The 23,370-nt window shown below is 36.3% G+C and overlaps 1 protein-coding gene across 3 annotated transcripts in view; it reads right to left on the bottom strand.

Annotated features, from left to right (window-relative positions):
- PPP1R12A (protein phosphatase 1 regulatory subunit 12A) overlaps positions 1–23,370 on the bottom strand; it is a 128,686-nt gene that overhangs the window by 56,596 nt on the left and 48,720 nt on the right. For all 3 annotated transcript variants that reach the window (XM_067312996.1, XM_067313002.1, XM_067313007.1), the window contains exon 3: positions 7,447–7,565. In XM_067312996.1, the coding sequence (XP_067169097.1) occupies positions 7,447–7,565 (119 nt within the window). The remainder of the gene's footprint in view (positions 1–7,446; positions 7,566–23,370) is intronic.

Here is a 23,370-nt window from a genome sequence, read left to right as displayed (position 1 = left end):
AAAGCCTCATCTTGAGTTTCTAACAGCTAATGTCTAAGCGCACTTTTTACTATATCAAAAAGAATTATGTCAAAAAAAGCGCTTTTGTTGAAAAAGAAACTATTATCAAATATAGACTTCCGTCAGTATTACTAAAGAACAATTTTCTGATGCCCAAATAAGACACGATGGCTGCAGAGGACAAACGGCTCCATCAGTACAACAGTGTTGTTGAGGCGTTACAAGACAGTAAATTCTGATCATTTCTCAGCAGATGAACATAACAGAAGGGTATGATTCAGAAAAAGATATGCTAATGTAATTCAAACATCTCACAGGAATAACCGGCACCAAAATGGGAAATGAACTTTGTGTCATAGAAAGAAAAGAGGCCCTTAGAGATAAGCCAAATAAAATTTCCCATTATTACATACAGAAATTAGAATGTAAACAGCCTTTATTGTACCTTATACGAACTTTCCTCCTTGCTTTTGTTTTCAAAACTCTAAAGATATCAGGAAAAAAGATACTGCTCCTCATACATGTCAAACACTTTCTTCCTATGGCCCATAGATGGCAATGTGCTGCCTCTGAGCTCCAGTTCATTCGGAGTATTCACTTAAAATACCAGTAAACTTAACCTCTAACAGGCCATCACTTCTTAAATCTTTAATAATTTATTGCTAAATGCTTTTGTTTTTTTAATCAACAAGTATTATTCAACATTTCTAAGCAGGTTCGAAAATAAGATGCTGTTCACTGAATATTTAATGAAATCCCACATAGATTTATACGCTGAATCACTGTTTCAGCACTCTTCAGCCATATAAAGCCATGTTTTACAGATACTGCATGGAAGATCAACCCACTTTTTACTTCATGTAGTGAATTGTTTATATACAAATGTAATAGTTTGCATTTTATCCACATAAACACAGTTGAGCTAAGCAATACATTCAAGATATTCTCATTACATTTACCTATAATTAAGAATGAGGAACATTTGCTTATCCTTGAAAAATGAGTGATCTCTCTAATATATATTGAATAGCCACCACACTGTATCATGAACGCCTTATTCACCTCATTTCACCTCTCCCCGCTAACTCACCTCCCGAGAATGCTTTCTAAAATTCAAAATAACTACTTCAGTGGTTAAAAATAATTTTAAAGGGCATCTGATGATAAATAGCCTTCCATCACCAAAAATTGCTTCCAACCATAACATTTAACCCTACTCAAGACATGAGGAGAGGCAACATTTAATCCCGGCCAGTGACAGCTTCTCTATTTAAGTGACATAACTCTCAAGTCTGCTAATGCTCCACAATGCAAATGAAAACTTTACAACTTCCGTAGAAAAAGACAACTTCTATAACTATGCTATGTTGAAACGCTGCAGAGAAGTAATATAAAGCATCATAATAAGAAATTGGAAGCAATCACATTTTTAATTAAGGAAAGAAGGTTTAAAGAACTCTGTGTTTTTCTATGAAATCTATATACATGGCATTGGACCAGGATAAAGATATCAACTGTAGGGAAAAACAACTAAACAGGTAATAACATAAGCTTTTTTTTAATATAGCACACAAAATAGCTAAAACACGTCATGCAAAGAGGATAGTTGTTCAGCATTATATTGGAATAATTTCCCTAACTCACCTAGTTCACCTAGTTCTGTTACTTGTGAAGCAATCATAACTGTGTCATAAAATCTTTATACCCTACTATGGTGTGTAGATAAGTTTTATACTTCATGAAAGGGTAAACTAACTAGGTTTTAAGCTTAAAAAATAATTAAACCAATACCCTTATACTCCAGAAATAATTCAATAAGTTTAGGCTTATTTATATCACATACCCAAAACACTATCAAAATATTAGAACAGAGAATGTTTCAACAAAATTTATCAAAATTCATTACTTAATTTTTATCTCCCTGTGAAGTTTAGGGTAGAAAAACGCTTTCCCTACTACCAGAGCGCTATGGCTTCACCTGTAGGATAGCCAGTCCCCTAGTTCAGAATTATTACATAATTCATTAAATTAACACAGTCATGCTATATGCTCAGCAGAATACCAGGTGGCCTTGTTTGGTGATCTGTGGAGCACATGAAGAGAGAACACATGGAAACAAGCCTGAACTAAGGGTCACTATTAAGAGGTGTCACATCAGAAGACCAGAATAACTAGAGAAACAAAGATTTGGGGATAATAATAATACAAAAGCTACATTCTTTCATGTCCAACACTGCTTACAGCAGAACTTGTATAACACAAAGATTAAATTTGGATCACTGACTATCTCCTCTCTCAAGGGTTGGAAGTTCAGATTTTGCAGTCTGAATGCTAGAACAGAATGAGCACTTCAGATCCTGCTTTGTGTTAAGCCTGTAACATCACATACAGCTGAATCAGGCGCTATTCTAAAATTTATTTCTGTGAATTTAGTGTCTCCAGACACTGTAGTTTGACATGTCCTTAAAATATATTTCAATACTTGTGCAAATTGGACATAAATATAAACAAACTGATGATCTGCAGAAGTTGAATAACTGCACAACTGGAAGACTCTAAACTTTTTATATAAAACTGAAGGTTTGCATATGCAGCAAAAAGAATAAGCTAACATGGTGACTCCTCATATTTCTAACAGAAACAAACACCAAATGTTTTACTGATCCTGCTACAAGTTGTGTCTTTTACTACTATTTCCCAATACAATAAACTCAGTTGAGCCAATTTTGCTGCCAAAACTAGTTTCATATCAATAGAAATCCTTGGCTTAGTATAATTAACCATAATTTACACTGAAGAAGTATCTGGCAAGACAGAAACAAGAAGTCCAAAAAAGAGCACTTAAAAAGGAAGATCAAATGGAAAGAAAGAACATGGGAGAGAGAGAGGAAAGGGAAAAGACTAGGATGACAGAGCAGAGATTAAAGAGCAAAAGGATTTTTTTTTTTTAAACTAAAGAGACAAAAAATGTTTTTCTAAAACTACTGCTTCAGAAAAGAAGATATTGTAATTGCTACTGACATGTTATGTATGGAGGGAAAATGCTTTATAATTGTAGATAAGCAAAACAATTCACTTAACTGAACTGACAAAGCAGTTTCTCACAAGGCCCATATAGCAAAAATGGTTGAGAAGCCTTTGTCTATCTTTTGCTGGAACATCTCAAAAAAAAAAAAAAAATCAATTCCATTGTCACTTCAAAATTCAGCCTTAGAAATGGAAGAAGAATTCACCATGGAAGCATTGTACTGTCCTTACACAGTGTCTGATACACACCCCTCTGTTGTATATGTGAATACAAATTCACTTTTAAAGTTTTACATACTCAAAAAATACTTTTACATTAAATTTACTTTTTTAACACTATGGCATACAAACTATCTGAAAGTACCATGAACCAAACTGAACTTTCCAACCAATCTTGTCACCAAAACAACTCTGACTGCTGGTGCCAATACACAGGAAACCATATTCATAACATTAGCTAAGCAACACTAAAAATGAAACTATGACAAACGTAGGATTAAATACACACACAAAAGATGAAAGGCAAGAACATTACAGAAAATGTCTACTGAACTTTCACACTGCACCTTTTACCTCTACAGGGGTAAGATTCTTCTGGCATCCACATTTGCTTATTTTCCAAAATAAATTAGCTGATCTTCCCCTGTCAGTACTAATAAAGCTGCGTGGAGCACTCCACAGACCCCACAGCTCAGCTGGGTTATCAGAACTGTGGTACTGCTTTATCATGTAAGAGGACCAGTGCTAAAGCTGGAAGTAAAACTGCATTTAGGCATCGGTGCAACCAAAGATGAAACTGCTACAATGCATCAGCAGTAATTCAGATAAACAACTACGTCCCTCTTTCAAAGCTATTAACTTGTCTAGCCACAACATACCCACAATTAGACACTTTTCAAGTGATTATGATAAAAAATATATGATCATTCTGTATATAATATCAACTTTATAGGGAAGTTAGGGATGCCATCAAAAGCACATTGTTGAAAACTTCATGCTGAGTCACTTATCGTGAATACTGCAATTTAATAAGATATACACTACCACTTCTCATCCAGAAAGCTCCTCAGAAGCATCCTGTAAATAGAAGTATAACAGCAGGACCTGGATGGTAGACCATAAGTGCATTAGGTGAACACAGAAGGCATATGTCCAGAAGTTATAATAGCTAACTGAGCATTTGAGATCAATGACTTCATAAATTGGCTTTTTGTATATTCTCATTAAAAAAAAAAACCTCTAAGTTTAAAACTCCAGCTTTTCCTTTCTATCAAGGCAAGTTAAACGATGCAAGTATTGCCTCAATTCTACTATTGCTTACATTACAATTGCTTCATTTTTACCAGCATCCTCATCCCTCTTTATAAGCGTCCCAGGAGAGTCTGGAAGTTTTTTCCTGCCCAACTCCACCTCCCCCAAGCCCTAGAACTAGCAATTGCACATCATCATCAAGGGAAGATTTTTTAAACGCCATTTTAATGTTAAATTTCTTATGAAAATTCCTTTGCTCTGGCTGCCCCCCCCCCCGATGCCTTAGGCACATGCATTCCAGCAACACCATTAAGTAAGGAACGACAGGCCAAAGAAAATCTCTCTTGACACACAGACACCCTAGATGGAACTGCTCTGGTAGTGTATTGCCTATGGGCTATCAACATGTGCTACTCAAGGAATGGGAGTTCAGCCAGGTTCATACCCTTTCTATTCCATTCCCATCCAGAGTCATTAAATTTTTCCTATGATTTCATCCCTGCAAGTAAATGTCCTTACTTTCCACGCTTTCAGGCACAAATTCAGAAGGAGGGATGCTGCAGGCCTTCTTCGCAACTTTTACAAAATTGAAATTCTCAGGTGGTCTAACAGTAAAACAAGCTACTTAAAAATACTTATAAATAAATAAATAAAACCCAAACTCCAAAAGATCCCAGTATTTGTTAACAGTGAAAAGATTAATTCACATAAAACAAAGTACGCATGAAATACCTAGCCTGAAACCCTGCAAAATCAGCTCTCGATATGTTTAACTGCCATGAATACGGACCTTTCCGAGTTCTGCAACAGGCCTGCGTGCAAGTTACTAAGTACTTCCAAGTATAGATGTATATGCTGGGCTTTAGTGCACTGTTAACAAAAGGAAGGCTGAAATGTTGTTAGGAAAGTCCACAGTGTGGCCACGCTATTCGTGGCAGCATACAGGTCCCTGTGCTCCACAGAGAAAGATTGAGGCACCTTGAAGCAGAGTCCTAGCAATTTTTTTCCCGCCTTACATGGTGCTTGGCTCAAGCAACATATTTTTCACATCACCTTTGAAAGACTTATCATCTACAAATCCTTCAGCCAGTCAGCAAGCCAACTGATATAAATATGTAACAGCAATACTTTGAAACCAGAATTTCCATAGCAACATAAGCTTAATGTTTTAAAATAAGCTGAATGATCCCTTTGAAAGCTAACAGCTGCATTGTGGGAACATTTAACACTCTTCTCAGATTCATCAGACAGTGCCATAGAAAGTTCATTGTAAGCTTTCAATACAAAATATGTAAACTACGCTGCAATTTTCAATGAACAGTGACATTTAGTTTAGGTTGCCAATGCTAACTTTACAATTGGGCTGTTCAAAATAATTAAGATTTGCAAAATGAACAAAAATTATATATATAACAAACCATATAACAAATCCCAGATTTTTTTTAATAGTATATAAAGAGGAGGTTCTTCAAGAGAGCTCTTTTTCCAAGCGATGTGAATTTTACAAAGAACTAGAGTCAGTTAGCACAGCATGTCAGTAAAGTCAAATGCATCAAAAACAACTTGAAAGATTTTAGGCTGAGGCACATTCCAAAAACAGCTCTTCAAAGAGTGACAGTACTGTTAAAAATAATAATAATAATAGTGGTAAAATAATAGTGATAGCATAGACAAAAAGAGATATTTTCAGCCATCTATCCTGGTGTTCTTTGTGTGTTAACCTTAATAGCTGTTTATCAGAATTCATTTAATAATATCAAATATTTGAGTCAAAGTCTTTGTCAAATCTACAATCTCCTTCTACATATTAGCACCTAGCTTTTATTTCTCTGCATGTCATCTCATCCACTTTCTTTTCAACATTTGGTTTGGGCATTAAGCAGGTTTAACCATACAAATTTAATCAAGGTAAAGCTGAAGTAATTAACAGTTTACTGTTAAATTACATAAATCTGTCTTAGAGACATACAAATTCAATACTACAAAAAATATATGTAACATTTCCAAGGAGGAAGAAGCCTTTTAGGGAGGGAGGCAAGAGGCCAAATGTAAAAAGTAATGGAGATGCAGTCCCCTAGTCCCCCATCCCCCAAAAGGTAATTTTCCATCTTCACTACGAGTGTCATCACCTTCATTACAACTCAGACATCATTCCTCTTCTTGTATTGGGAGTTTTGGGATAACAACATTCATATCTGACTCAAAATGACGAGTCAACAACTACTGAATATTCTCTCCCCTGTGGAATGGAAAAGGTCAGAAACTTTCAAAGACCTTTTACTGGAAAACCCACTTGAGCAGTGGAACATGGAAAAGAGCAGTGTGAGGGGAAAAGCAGGAAAAATGAGTCAATAAGCTTTTTCAAAGGTCAATATCCCTTGTAAAGACACCACTACCAGCACTGTCCTAGCAACTTTCTATGAGTAAAGCATGTGTACTTAGGATATATGTTGCTAAGAGATACCATCAAAACTTAATACTTATCCATTAACTGTTATATGAATGCTCATCCATATGGCACGCTCTTAGAAGAGTACACAAATTTTACTGGGAAGAACTTGAAGGTTTGTGACTGGTTCTCAGGCCTAAAACAAGTGCAACTTAAGACTGCATATCTCAAGTAGTTTCAGACATTTGGCACTGTAGAAGGGCACTCAAAAGGTCAAAAATAGACACAAAGTGTGACTTAAGTGACATAGTATAGTTGCTTACTCTTGTTTAAGTCATTCTAGGCTCTCTTGTAGCCGATGGAAAGGAATAGGTACCTTAGGGGCTGGATTCACCTCAAACTGATATCTAACTGAGTCACCCTAGAAGTCCCTATTTCTCTCCATAATGGAACTCTGGGGCACTTTACTTCAACACAGATGTCTAGTTTTAAGTTCCTACCTCACAGATGCACTGAATACCATCCATAGTATCTGAACACCACCTAAATTCTGGCAAGTTCAATGAACACAGGAATACAACCAACACGTGGTTCAATACCTCCAAGCTCTTTCTCCCCAAGAAGTTGAATAAAAATGCCTAGAAGACATTAGCACTGTAAAAGATTTTGACAACTCTCATTAAAAAATAGAGTGACTTTAAAATCACTAATTTAACATAAGTTCTCAAAATGTATTTAACATTCAACAAACAAAATCAGCCTTCCATATTCAAAATTACCTTGTCTATTTACTTCATTCTGAAGCAGCTCTTCCATTGCTTCTTCTTCAGCAATATCTAATGGAGTGTCTCCTTCACTATTTACAGCTCCTACATGTGCTCCTTGACTAATTAAATACCTGTAAATAGAAAAGAAAAACAAACTGTTTCGTAGACAAAAAGAGAAGGTGAGCTACAACATAGTAAAGCTGATACAATAACAGCTGCTATAGTAAAAACATTCAGCAAGCATGGATATCATGTGCAACGGAGGCATGCATTTACACAAGACAATTAAAACCAACTGTTTGCTATGAGCAAAAAAAAAAAACAAAACACTCTCATCCCTATCTACAACTCATGAACACACACGTCTTTTAAGCATAATAGCCATTAATACAAATGCTCTTCAGTTTGTCAGATTTCCAACACATTTAAATACACATATTTGCAAGAACTGAAAGAAGAAAATGAGTAGATGACGAACAAGAGTGAACACAGCAGTATACAGGCCAAAACATTGATTCCTGCAAGCTTCTCATTATCATATCAAGACAGTCTTCCTAGAACTTCCATATTCAGTGATGCATTAGCTTTCTATATGTTGCAAGAATCATGGCTCCTGGTCTCCAAGTCAGCCTTGTAAAGTTAGTAAAACTAAAATCACCTCTGCTCCTAATTATTTATAATTCTTTGACAAAAAGTGAAGCTGTTGAGAAACACATAGGAAAATTATGAGCAAAAGAAGGTTATCAGGGTCCAAAACACAGAGGATGGAAGATGACTATCTCTAGTTATCTTCATATTCCCACTGGCTTTCAGCTGTCAAGACTGCCACATGAACAAAAGGTTCATAAAGGTACATTCCCATTCACCCAACAGAACCCTGTGGACAGAATACATGAGGAAAAGCAGCATCTCATTATTTCTATATCCTAGAAACCAAAATTATAAACATCCAAGTTGAGACAGAATTAAGTACTTCTTAGCAGCAGGAGCAATAAACTTCGGTTACCCAGCTAAACAAGTGCTTCCCTTCATTCTTGTTACCAGGCCCCTTTTACGCTCTTTCTTTCATAACATCATCTGTAAGTTTAGCTTTTGGTTGTGAGCAGGAGGGGGAGAAAAAGAAGCCTGTACTCTATATGTTATTCAAACCCTATGTGTCTAAGTGTTTTGTTATTTAAAGTACTGCTATCTCAGAAGTCAACAATCCAGACTGAGTGGAATTTATTTCTGAATTTCAGATTAAGTCTAATGGATGGATTCCAACAAGAAGTCATGAAAGGATTAAACTATTTCATTGTACTAAACCATAAGCCTATAAAGTTATTGAAATCCTACAGCTTAATATATAATCTGCTTCTGAGTAGCTAATGAACAATAATTAAAACAGCAATACAGACTGGTCTTACATTTTCTGCCCATAACATTTTTACTTCCCTAACAAATTCAAGTTTGTCTACTTATAGGAATCTGATCTCACAACCAGAGACTCACTATAGCACAAGCACAAAATTATAAAAACACCTCCTGCCTTGCAGAGCTTACAATTTACACTTTCCATATACTTGAAAAAAACGCAGGGAAATAGTCAGACCTGAAGAACTAGTTATCCATTAGGTAACAGGCGTATGAAACCAAAAGTACTTTAACCTCACTATTGTAGAATGTCAAACATGCAGGAGCCAACTAGAAAATTAATTTACTATTAACACAAATGCTTTATTTGACTACTGCCAGTTAACAATGACAGATCCCAGATCTAGGATCAGTTTTTCCTCATCTTTGTTCAGTATGTCTGTGCTTCAAGTACTCTCATAGGTTTTTTTGTTGTTTTTTTTTAAACCTTTTTTTAAATGTATGGTTTAAACAGCACCTGTTATTAAGCCTTTGTAATTAGATCAAGAGGTAAGGGGTGACAGATCACAAAACAGAAATGAATTCCCAGAAGTGTAATTGCATCTCCAGGGACATGAAACATTAGTTGCTACCACTAGCTTTGATGGTATGCTGTGCCATTTTTATTCCATTCCTCCTAAAAGAGGGTAGCTTTGGCTCTTTCCTCTCAAGTTTAAAGAAACTATTCCTACAGGAATGAAATATTAATTCAAAGTAACTTTAATTTTAATTTCTCAACAATACTAGTTCCACTGTTTTAACAGTTTCATGGCATTTTAGATAACATACTGGATAACTGCTATGCAGTGAGCAGGCAAGAACAAGGGAGATAAATATGTACATTAAAATAAGGAAAATTAACAGAAACAATGTGGAAAATAATATAATCTTACAAAGTTAAGACTTTGGACTCAAAATCAAAGTTATTGACAAAAATATCTTTAAAAATACCCCAAATCTGTGTTCATACACTTTTCAACTTGCCTTGTCCAATATAAACATGAAAATAAGTGATGTTTGAAAAAAAACTGATTTTACCTGTTTCTATCTAATACCTATAAGGCAAAATGAAAGCTACTTCTGAAAAGGAAAATATACATCTCCCTGAAGCAGCTGTATTTTGTTCAATCAGGTCAATGAGTCCTAGAAAAGCTAAAAGGAGCAAGGCATAAGAAAGAGCAGGGAATGAACCAAGGAATACACAAGGCTGCAGCAACACATCAGAAAGTCATTATTTAGACATATGAAAAACTTGATGATCCTTTAAAGTAGAACACAAAAAAAGCAGCTGCTTAGAGACCAAAATCAGATCAACAGAACTCGTGGGATTAATAGGACGGGAGCAGGATCTGAGTTCCCCTTTGCACACGTGTTCACAGGATGTTGCTTTTGCTGGGTCAAAGGAAGAATCATTTGATGAAAAGATGAATCCGTGGACCCTGCCCTGAGTTCACAAAATTTAAAGGGATGGGAGAAAGAGGGAAAAGGATGGAGAGCAGCGCCCTTCCCTGGGAAGTGAAAAAATCTTCAGGGTGATGGCCCCTTCCCTTCAGCCTCTCCATCCAGGCCTCCCCTCTGCTTTCCCCACCTCCTAACTGATCGCCTCAAACAAATTATTGATGCAATAAAAACACACAGAGCTCTTCTCAGTCTAAAACAAATTATTCAAATTCCAACTATTTTAAAGATGTCATTTAAACTTGGCAACATAAACAAAGTTTGTTCCGTTCGTCACATCATTCAATAACAGATGACCTGGTGGTGAAAAGGTTCACGCGTTTGTTAATCTTCCTTTACAGTGAAAACAGTTTCAGCAAAGCAATGATATGGTTCAGATACTGCAGGAAATTACCCGGGTGCCTACAGGATCATAGCATTAATTAGGAAAGCCGTCAGGAGCGAGGCACGGGAGAAGAGGCGTATCAGGCACGTATCATCGCTGGCAGAAAGGAGACAAATTTGGTAAATGGGAGGAGGTGAACGCTCTGTGGCTGTGAGGCACAGCCGAGCCACGCCAGCGCCAGCACAAGCCTAAATGTGAGAAGCTCTTGTTTTTTTTTTTTTTTTTTTAAAATCACTTTCCAAATTACACTCCAAAATAAATGTTATTTAAAACTAATAGTATGACTTCAAATACAGGCATATATGACATTTCAGTTATTCTGGTACCATATACTAACATCTTCACACACAAGAGATTATTATTTTGTGTATGTAAGTATGTATATAGAACAAAACGGCCATTCATGTCTCCAAACAAAAGCAAATAATTACCTTTTTCATCTTTATTAAGTAGGTATTACTTTCATCAAGAAATTTCATCTTTTTTTTCATTCAAAATGTAAACAAGTGAGAAGGAAACAGTAGTCTTATAACCATACCACATTTATTTTTGGAGCTAAAACTTTCAAGTGTTGACATGCAAACTAAAAGCACCTCTTTAAATTACTCTTGTCACCTAAGCGTAAAGAATTGCAAGTACCCCAGGAATACTGGGAAAGACAAGAGCTGGAAAATAAAATCGTTCCCGAGACTTTTGCCCCGATGTTCCATGACATACATTATGCACTTGGGGTAAGACTGGAACAACAAGTTTGCTTTGGGATACCATAGCTTTAGGAAGGTAAAAATACTTCTGTTTGAAATTTGTGTTTTAGGAATCACTGCTATATATCCCTCAATAGCCATTAAAGTGTAAACTGAAATTAACAATCTGGGGGGGAGGGGGGGAGAGAAACATTTCTTTTAAATAATTATTAAATAACCAAGATTCTTTCCCAACACTTTATGGAAAATTCACTTCAACACCTTTCATAAAAAATTGGAGTCTCAGCATCTCTGAGACAATCAATAATAATCCTCTAAGACTACTATATATAAATGAAATAATCCATACTAAATCCCAGCTCTAGAGCTGGAAGTAAAAAGTTTTACCCAAGAACTTTGCCTACACTCGCAATTAAAAAATAATAATAATCTACAGCTGAGAAAATGATTGCATAAGTCTATTAATAAAATACATATTAAGACACAGTAAACAGAGGAGGACACCTCCCTTCGAAGACAGTTAAATACAAACGTAAGTCTTCCTTTGGGAAGCAGCTACTTCAGAATCTGGAAGACACTCAAACTCTGATCTACTAAATTTTGCGAGTTGCAAACAACTAGAAGGGCTGCAGATAACATTTGGCTAGGCATTACTTATCTCAGCAGCAGAAACGGGGGCATATGTTTACATTCGAACCTTGCCCCAGTTCACAATATCTGGAAACAAGTTTGCAAAGTCATTATGGATATAATTAACTTTAAGTACTTGCTGAACCTGAAGGTCACTAGAACAGTGGCAAGCGCAAGGCAGGAGTGCACAGTGGCTGCTGCACTGATTCAGGTCTGTAAGAATTGCTGACTGAAGTCTGTCTCGAGAACTCTCTAGAGAAAATAAGAGGGTTTCTAGAGAAAATAAAGAGGGTTACTTTCTAACTATCCAGAATACTAAACAGTATTCTCTAACTGCTAAAATGTGAGGAGGGGAGCCCCCCCCCCAAATCTCTTACTGAATAGAGGTTTAACATGCTGCGTACGCATTTAAAAACCACATTTTCAATTTGGCCTCCTAAGGAATCAAGGCTTAATTGTTAGTGGTGGCACCAACAAAGAGCACAACCAGTCTCCCAGCAGTTTTTAAATAACGACCGGTTTCCAGGCAAGCCCACTTCTCTTTCCCCACCCCCATGATGGTGGAGCTCAAATGAATTCCGTGAGAGTTTTAACTCAAGGATAATATGGAGCCAAAGACAGAGAAAGTGCCACTATGTTCACGGCAGCTGTGCAATCAATCATTTGGAAAGAAAAAAAAAAAATCTGCCCCACAGTTCACAGGACATAAAAGCAAATTAAAAAGTTATGAATCTTTTGAATATGTATCTTCAATTGCCTTCTCTTACTTTCAGAATTACATCACTGATTTGTTCATACAAATCTTGGTACACTTTTGAACATGCATCTTTGTAAATACTTCAAGTTACTAATACAAAAACATCAACAACAGATCTTTCCAAACTATTAAGTTTTCAAGCACCATTTAACAAATAACGACTAAAATTTTAATACTGCTCTTTCAAATTGTTTTAATTTGTAAGTTAAAGTACACTAAAACTTTAACACTTGATTCTTTTGATACTTTCTATTGGCTTGACTGCAAGGGAATTTCTATTTCTTTAAAAGAGTCACTACAGAAGAGCTTCAGTTTGTCAAATTAAATTTTTAATTGAATGTTATAATCCCTCAGTCAGAAACAGAACTGCTACCTGAAACTTCTTAGCCCTTCTAAAAGTAGGGTTTTTTACCTACAGCGAAAATAGTACTTGAGAGCAAGCAAAGCTGTAACTACCTGCATATGCACCATATCAAGAGATAAAAATCACAGCTTGTTTGTGATATTTGCATTCTTTTGGGTGTTATTCAATTTATTATTTTGAGAAATTATGATGAATAAAGCCTTTTTTTTTTTTTTTAGTCTTAAATTAAACAAACCAGAAGCAAATACTATACCACTAGGCTAACACTGTGCCAAATTCTGTTGTGGTAAGTGGGATGCATATCCCCAGTGCAATTAGGCAAGTTTTGAGGTAAATGTGAAGTTAGTTGAATACGAGCCAACCGCTAACACCCACCCCTCCATTCCTCTCCTCTGTGCCCTGCTACTGTCACATTCACATTTAAACATGTTCTTTACAAAAAGAAACAACAGATGCATTTATCGATAAAGAAATGTCACAATTTCACTTCTTTGAATACATATTTTTAACACCTGTAAGTATTATTTTGCCAAGGCTGTATAAAAGTACACAACATCAGGCAGATGACTCATTGACCTAACACAGTATGGAAGAAGTCTGCTTGCCCAGAAAAGGGACATCTGACGCATCTCAAGCTGCTGCCAACCAACATGCAGAAGGCATGGCTTTTCACACCAGGAGGGAGCTCTTCATTCTTTTCAGTGACAACCTCTACATAATTTCCCTTGTTCCTCTTTCTCTACAGCAAAATATTCCTGCAGTTATGTTTTTTCCTGAAGCTACCACGAGATGTACTAAAGAAGAAAATAAAGGATCCATGCCTAACATGGGAACCAAAACTGTACAAATTTCATTGGGCCAAGAATACTTTGTCCTGAATAATTTTAAGACTGATCTGGAAGAAATTAAACAACTTCAAAAATAATTAAGTTAAATTCATAGATAACTCTTATTTAGGCAGTTTCCAAAACACCATGTTATGCTGTCAGTTGCTGTTGTGCCTCAACCATCTGTGTCTAAACATTGAGAATTGAATAAAGACTGAACTAAAAAAAACAGGTTTCTATGATACCATTTAAATTAAAAGGAAATCATAACAAAAGTCTCACAATTAAACACTTCTTTGCTGGCTTTCCTCAGTTCATTACTGATCGTATACACAGGCATCTTAAAGTTATGTCTCTGCAAATTCCAGAAGATATTCACATCTTTCTCACAAAAACAAAGCTACCACACCTTCTAAATAGTAATGTTCACCCCTAACAGCAGTATGACCAACTAGCAGCTACACAAAATACCAGGTTAAATACGGCAATTTGGGATTACTTAGCAAAAGTAGATAACTATTTTTACTAAAATACATGAGTGCAACATTTAAAGCCAGCTGATACCAACAAGAGATATAAGGCAGAATTTATGCTTTCTTCTTGCAGATCACTGATGCAATTGTAAGTTCTTTCCTTCCGTATACATCACAGGATAGACATTAACATACATTAAATTAACATTAATTTAAAATACAGCAGTTGAAAATTTCAGATAGCTGGAGATACTTTAAAACAACATGAATAAAAATAACAGCTGGAAAACACACGACCAAACGATTTTAAGACAATGACATTTCTTCCTAACTTTCACTGATCCAATACAGATTTCAGCATCTTTTGTTTAAATTACAGACTAATTTGCAAAGTTTTTTTTTTTTTTAAATATACCCTTCAATAGGTAGGAGTTCTTCCAGAAAGCAGCAAATCCAGCTTGTTCTGATTCTCCCCTCTCAACGCCGTGAGTACTTTGTTATGAAAGGCATCTTGGAGTAGTATGGCACAGAGACGAGAAAAAATTGCTTATTTGCTCATGGATAGAAAAAGTTTTCCCCCTAAGCAAACAACACTTCCCATTTACTCTAAATAACATACATATATAAAGAACATAAGCATGTTTATGAGACAACGCTCCAAAACGTACCAATACAACACTGAGGTCTGTATATTGCTGGCTGTCCCTAGCCTCCAAGGGAATTCGCGCACCCAGAGAGCCAGAGTAATTAGGATCACATCTGTTTTCACTGTTGGTGTATAGGAGTGTAGAAGAAAACAGGGAAGATAACAATATCTGGTTAGTCTTAGCCCTCTTGTTTTCCAAGAAAGCTATGAAAAAAAGCCAGAAATAAGCTCTAGAAATACTCGTACGTAAGTGGCCACCTAAACATTAACAGTGCAAAGACTGAACAGTAAAAATTCCTACTTGCAGCATACAAAGAACAACTAAAGCCTACATATTTTACAGTATCTGTACAGAGGAAAGACATATGAGGGGTGGCAGAGAAATGTTTGGGTGGAGGTAAACAGGGAATCAGAACAGGAAAATAGGAAAGACAAAAAAAGCTATAGAGGCAAACATATGCTATAACCTATTTACAGAAAAGAAAAATGAGCTGTAGCCAGGTAATGCCAGGGTGAATACAATGCAAGAACTTCAAAAGAAAAGAAATATAAAGCAAAAAAAACAAAATATTTTTGAAGTATATGTCAAAAGTTAATTTTACTATACCCTATGTGAACAAGTTTCACCCCCTTATTTTGAAGTCTTTGACAAAATTGAACAACAAATACTTTTAATGCTGATTAGTTAAAATCTAATGATTTTTCAAGCCTGAGCATATGAACTTTTACAGTAAATGCTTTCAAGATTTAACACAATTTCCTAAACAAAACAAAGCTACAAAGGAAGACTTCAATCCCCAGAGAATGAACAAGAATTTTAAGCCACCAGACCAAAATGTTTTGAAGTCTGACATTCTCCAAAAATATTAGAAATTAAGAAATTAAACATTATCAAGTCTGACAATAAAAATACATGTTGTTTTTCAACCACAGACAAATGGTTTTCTAGTTTTCTTTTCCAGAAAGACTGTTTTTATCTAAAACTGATAATCCTTCTCCACCCCCACCCCCAATTGTGTATATGGGAGGGGGACCACAAGACTGCACCCTACAGTGCAAAAATAAAGGTTACATTTGAAAAATACCTTGTGGGTTGATAGGCCCCTGCAGAAGAGGACAGTAACTCTACTGCATGTTGTCTCTGTGCTCAGGATGCTTTCCGGTACCAAGTCTCCAGCACTTAGGCCAATTTAAGGAACTGTCATCAAGGTGAATACTTGGGATTGGGTTATACTGATTGAAAAGGAGAGATAATAACAGCATGCAGGTGAGAAAGGAGGAGGAAAAAGGGAAATCATGCTACTGCCCACTTTCCTCAGCGTATTTCCTCACCAATGTAAGAAGCCATCACACAGCCATCACCTTCCTTCCTGCCTTGTGTCAAGAGTAGCATCATTTAATTTGGCTACAGTAGGCACCGCAGATTCTGATTTTTAACTGCTTTCTTTCTATTTCAATAGGAGTTATGATTATGGAACTAAATTAGCAACCTTACTGTCCTCCAACAGCCACGTGGTGGCATTTATATCAGAAAAATTTAAATCATGATCAACTCTGAAAAAAATTTTTACTGCACTGAAACAGAAATAAGCATTAATCATTACATCACAAAATGCATCTTCTTGTTTAGAATATTATGCAATAGTATAATAACCAAATCTCTGTATTAAGCAACTCTACTGTCGTAATGCAGCTTTTTGCATCATCCAGTAGTAGTGAACTTAATCTGACACCTCTTCAGGTGAGTATCAGCAGCCTGTAACTCATAGCAGTTGTTTACCTCTATCTGACCAGTCAACCTCAAGCTTCCTTGAAAACATATTTCTTCCAAGGGAAACTCTTGCTCTCTGTTAATACTTGCTCAGCAGTGCCTCATCTGTAACCAACTAATTCCTTTTTCATGTTTTTCCTGCCCTGTCATACCTGCTGTTTATAAACAAAAATACATTTTTATCTTAATATCTGCGTTGTATCCAAGCAACTCACTCTCATCATTGCATAACAGCCTCATATCTCTACAGACATGACATTGTATTTACATGGATTTTAGAAGAATTCAAGCAGCTTTTATCCTGCCTCAGTAAAGGCTAATAAGACTAGAAAAAATACACACAGACAGGATCACTTGCACTGAAATGACGTAAATTGGGATATGCCACAAAACACAAGAGTGGTGAGAAAAGAGAAGTAGGTGTGTAAGTTGTTTCAGTGTTGTTAGAAAGTCTACTGTATGCTGCACAGGAGGGTCAAACTCACAGTAGAGAAGAAAGCTTATGTAAAAGCTGAAAGAAAATAAAAAATGAGATGCACAGGAGTGACAACTTAATATCACCCATGTTTTCTCCTGGAAAACAATAATGCTCAAAAACAACTTTACTGTGAATTAAATTATCTTTATATCATATAACTATATTAAATATTTAGCAACACTAACAATTCCACAGATTCCATAGTCTAAGAAGAAATTATCATCTCCTCTCCCTACAACAGCAATTTAAAATTAATCTATGAGGCCCTCAGAAGTGACAGTGTGGCACATTTACCAAGCACTTGTTCAGTTCAAAACCTGGTTGCTCATGTATCTAGAGCTGCCCTCTTATGTCCCAGTCATACCTAGAAAATAGCAGTCAATCAGTGTCAAAGGACAGTTATGGGTCATCATTCAAGGACCTGACATGAGATGTTTCTTAGGGCTCTACCTCAGCTACAAGACTTGTCTTCTCTTCCATGTGGATCACTCAGATGCTCATATTTCACTTCAGAATTCATAGCTAAGATCTCTACTATATGTTGTTCTCACGATACCTATAAACTTTTCTATGCACATCACATTTCAAAGAAGGTTTTCTTTTTAACATGAGCTGCCCTTTTAAATCTTCTTCTTCAGCCAAAAATTAAGGGCGACCTGAGCTTTACATTGAGTATTAGTCCCCCGACTTTTTGTTAGATCCAATGAACTGATGAAGTATATTGAAAGAAAAAAGATACTTTCCACCAAATCAAATGAAGTCCTGAAGAACATGTCCTCAATTAAAAAACTATTAGGTTTGTAAAAATCTATTAGATTTGCTCTCTGAAGAACAGAAATGCAATATACTTGCTAACCAATATTTAAGGGCACAAGTAGAGATGCACGCAATTACTCGATCTGAAGGCAGCTATAAAGCATATGGTTTTTCTGCATCCTGGAGTGACCAGCTTTCCTAGACTCCCTCAATTAAACAAACAGGTATCAAATTGGTCCTGTAATTTCCTCTAACCCATTAACCATATCTTACTGTATGTTTCTGACAGTTGTTTTTTATCTGAACTTTAGATCACAGCCACACAGTAGAAAAGATTAAACTCTACCATGCAATGGCATGATTTAAAAAAGGAATTTCACCATCAACCTAAACAACTTAATTAGTGTTTCATTATTCCTAGGAGTTATTTCTAGGTTCATACTTGCAGCAAAAATATGTTGAAAATAGTACACTGCCACAGTACAACTTCACAAAAGAAAATGCCAGCTGATACCAACTTGCCAATCTCCAAGTTTCTCCATTCTCTTCTCTAACGAAATTTAGTCTTAAACTTGCAAATTTCTAATATAAGTTTGGAGGAGGAACTTTTATGTTCTTGATAAAGGAAGAACTTCGATTTAAAAAAAGCAACCACCATATTAGCATATTTTCTCTCCCACTCCCAGAAATTATTATTCTTTTGACCAAAAGACAGTCTTGCAATATTTTTTTAACTTTTTTTTTTTTTTTTAAGTGTTCTTCCTGAAAGAAGCAAGGCAGTAAATAGAAAGGGGTTAATTGAAACAATCCTCCAAAGCCTTCAGTGACCTTTTCACAGCTCTCAGAAGAAACATTCCATCTTTACCAGTGTCAACTTGTAAGGAGCCAGTCATTCTTCTAGAAAAATTGTTCTTCTTTAGCTGGAAATAAATCTTCTTTTCCCTACTTTTATTTTGCCACATGGTTATTTTTGCAATATATCTTTCTGAAGTCCTTTTCTTATTTTCTGAGTGGGTTCTGTCATGTTTCGTGTTTAGTCTTTTTTTCTTTTAATTTTACTCCTCCAGTGAGCCCTTCCTTGTAGTGTTTCAAGTAACATCTTGTATTTTGACAAAAACTTTCACTCACCTTGTAACACTTCTCTCTGTCCAAACCCCGTATTAGCTTGCTTAGTGTTTTGTATCAGGCCACCAATTTTACCTTGTCATTCACAAATCTGAACTTCTGATCATCCTTCAAAGACCCACTTCTGCATGTGTCACTAGTGACACCACTTCATCCTCAGTGAGTTAAATCCACAACTGGAAACAAAGCTAAAGGAGATGGGAGCCATCTGCAATATTTTTATCAATCTGCCTTGCCTAAATTATGCCTTGCTCCTCTAGGATTACAATGGGTTAAGGCAAAAGAGGTTAGGTTTAAAAAAACTCCAGTAATAGCTTTAGATGATGAAGTTATCAACACTTAAAGGCAAATGAATTAGGAAAACTGTTTTGCAATCTATTTCCTGGCACTGCCACCCTCAGCTACGCACGAGAACATCCAAGAGCACAGAGCAGCTCAGGCTTGCGAGGGGACAGACCCAGCAGGGCTCCACCTCTGAGCAGCCCCCCTTCCACCAGCCAGCTCCTGATCTCAGGTACAAGCCACATCTGAAAAGCTGCTCAGACTTTTTTTTTTTTTTTTTTTTTAAGCCTGCACATTTATGCCAACTGCTGCTGGCAAGACAATTGGCTCACTGATCGAAAAGCGAATAAACCCTCCAAACCCTCTGAAGGCTAGGCTTACAATAACAGTCACCACAGTGTTGTGTGATCCTTAGATAACACAAGAGAGGTGGAGCCGGTGGAGGAGAAGGAAGGAAGCAGAGGAGGGAATGTCTGCCTATTTTTGCAGTAGTCCCAAGTTGGATCACCCTGTTTTGAAACTGCACTGAATTCCCCTTTCAGTGTTGGCTGTATTTTGAAGTGGCTCAGCTGCTGCTACACGAGCAGCGGAGCCATCCTTGTAACAGGGGCAGGAATCACTACGTGGGGTCCCGCATGCCCCTACTAGACAATCAGAGCTTTAAGTAAACCCCGTAGCACTGAACATCTCCGAATCCAGCTACAGGTTTGCAGGATGTCATTCAGTCTTAATGGGCTGTTACTAAAATAGAGAGATCTTAGGACAACGGCTAGTTGTGGTCTTGGCAAACAAGTTTGGCCAGGTTTGGTTACAGGTGGCTTGAGTCCGGCAAAATGGATGGGTGTCAGCAGCAAGACTGTAGTTACACCAACGCTTTATAAAGTGAGCTCTACATATTTGGGGAAGGCAGACAGACAAATAGGAAACTTTGGGCAGGAAGAGAAGAGAGTGAGCTGGGTTTTAGAGCAGCAGGGACAATCAAGCTGCTGTTCTCTTCTTAAATAACTACATTTTCAGAATGAGCCGAGTGAGGAGGTTCTGAACTTAAGAAATTGGTCACTCTCAGACTTTGTCTGAGACTTCAGCCTTTAAAACTTGTTAAATGAAGATATATTTTGAAGCTGTGCTAAGTCTTGGGATCTGTATTTGTAACTATGTATATCAAACATGCCTCCCAAACATAAAAGCAACCATACTAAGACAGACCAAAGGTCTATTCAACCATCTAGCCTGTCTCCAAAAGTTGCCATAAGCACATCTCCAAGGAGAATAAAAATGGGGCAAACCTGTAATACCTTCCCAGTTTCCAACTACTTTCAAGGACTTCCTGAACCAGACCTGATTTGTATGCATTCTGTTATCCTCAGTGAATTTCTCCTCCTTGAACTCATCTAGACATCCCTTGAACTCATGTGAAGTTCTAGTATTTACAGCAACATCTGGCAAACTCTTCCTCAGATGTGTTACTCACTGCATGAAGAACCACATCTTTTTGGTCTGAATTGGTCTCCATTAGTTTAGTTTGATGTTCCTAGTTCTTAGACAGAGAACAAACAATCCCTATACAACCAACTCCGTGCAATCCTTGATTTTATATTATACACCTCTGTCACCTCCCCCCATTTCTTTTCTAGTTCCACCTTACTCAGTCGCTCTTCATACAGAAACCATTTCATGTTTTGGATCATCCTTGCTGTTTTTTTACTGACTTTTTCCACTTTATTGTATTCTTCAAGCAATGAGGAGGACAAAATTGTACATGGTATTTAAGATATGAGCAAATCATGGATTTACTCAGTATCTTAATGTTCTGCGTTTCCCCTCTCTCTCTGCCATTATAACTCTTAACAACCAATTAGCTTTTTTTTCCCCTCCTGATGAATTAATATCTTAGAAGTTGTACAGCTTGTATTTTCAGGAAAGAGTACTTTAAACCTCCTGACAGTCTGGGAAGCAAGGAGTGGATCTTGTGGCAGTTGAACTTGTGATCCAGTTCTAATGAAGAAATACTAGAAACTTCTTAGCAATAATGCCTTTAGAAACAAACAAAAAATTGCAGGGACACTTCTGGATTGGACTTTATCCAGACTACAAAGGTATGATTCACCTATGAATTCAGTAGCTGAATTTCATAACATCAGTTCAGCACAGACTAGAAGGAAATGAACAGCTGAACTTTGTACAGTGCTGGAAAGACTTTAGATCAACTTCAAAGTGTTAGGAGCACTCAGAAAATTTTGCAGTATTTTCAAAATGCTAATTATCAAGCAGAAATTATTAGTCATTAAGGAAGCATAGCAATTCAGCACTGGGAAACAGATACAATTAAAATAAGCGGCCACAGAAGTTTGCAGCCACTGGCTGTCATTATTGATAGGAAACACGCTTAATCATAAGTAAGACCACAGCAGTTTTGCTTCATCAGTTTGAGTTTTAGCATTTAAGGAAAGAAATTTCAGGGACTTCAGAGAAAAATGGATTTAAATTAAGTGCAAACTGGAAAAAGGTTAATGTCAACCAAAAAAACACTTCTTTCAAACAATCTGACAACAAGAAAGGAAATAGAAATGTATTAAAGAATTGTTGACTCTAGCCCTGTACGTCACATTGGACCATGTTCCTCCATCCAAGTAGTATATGCTATTTATGAAGTTTTTAATACAGCAAAACAACTTTCTTAGTAAACTCGTTAGTTGTTACTAGTATCATTCATTCTAAATGATATTGAGTATAAAAACCTCTATCTTGCTTCAAAATAGATCTTCCCTGCCCCTTTTATTTATTTATTTTTACAGAAAAGTAAACTGTCAGATGAAGTATTAATCCAACTGAATTTTGTTATTTTTGAACATGCTTTTCTGACATTGTTAGAAGATGCATGTTCTTCCATTTTGGTGAAAATGAAATGGATTTGTATTAAAAGTAGTAAAACTATTATAGCCTCTGAATTCTCTCAAGCAGGCTCAAAACACATCAGCTACAAGGTCACAATTATGCATGGTACAAAGTCAGCCCACAGGAAAGTATATTTTTATCACAAACTTTAATTTTGCAAAAGAAAAGAGATTTCTGCCATTTCAAATTTATTTTTACAATCAATCTTGGTACAAAGCACTGAGTAATAAAAGAATCAGCATTTTAAAATTCTGTTAAATGCCATTTTGCACTGTTTTTCCTTCTCTCCAAACTACTATATTTTTGTGCTTTCTACAGAGAAATTTGTTCATTCCCAGAAACTGAAATAATATATAGCTTTTAAGCTGCAGAGAAATACCATCACATAAAAAGATTTCATGATAGCCACCCAACTAGTTTTACAAGATTTGTTAATGCTTTACTAAATTTAAGGTCCTGCCCCAAAAAATAACAAAAAAATATACACACAAAATTGCTGTTTAATTCCTCCTGCATTAAAATCTGTTTTCACATAGTTATAACTTTTTAAAAACTTTTGATTCTAATGTTTGAATTTATGCTAACACATTGGAAAAAAGCTCCTTCATGTAAATACTTCTGTATATGCAAAAAATGGGAAAATAATGAAAACAGAATATTACACAAAACCCACCTGTTCTGGCAACATTGAAGAATTTTCTTTTAAAACTTCTCCACACTACAAGTACTTGTAAGTTAATTCACATGATCATAAAGTAGAAGAACACCAAAACTTAAGTGGGCAATTCTTAAATTGAACTATTCAAAGAATTTCCAGTAAGCTGAAGCTGAAGCACTCTCAGCATTTACAGATCTCAGAAACAAAGAAAAACAGTTGCCTTCCATGGTGGAGTTCTTGCTTGTACAGCACAACCCTCCATCTGCAACTAGCTGATATTTTATTTTTTAATAATAAACTACATTTTCTTGCTCTGCTTTGCATGAAGTGGCATC

This window comes from Apteryx mantelli, chromosome 1, assembly GCF_036417845.1.
Source record: "Apteryx mantelli isolate bAptMan1 chromosome 1, bAptMan1.hap1, whole genome shotgun sequence".
Lineage (NCBI taxonomy): Eukaryota > Metazoa > Chordata > Aves > Apterygiformes > Apterygidae > Apteryx > Apteryx mantelli.
The sequence above is the reverse complement of the archived record's forward strand: the minus strand, read 5'-3'. Positions and strand labels throughout refer to the sequence as shown.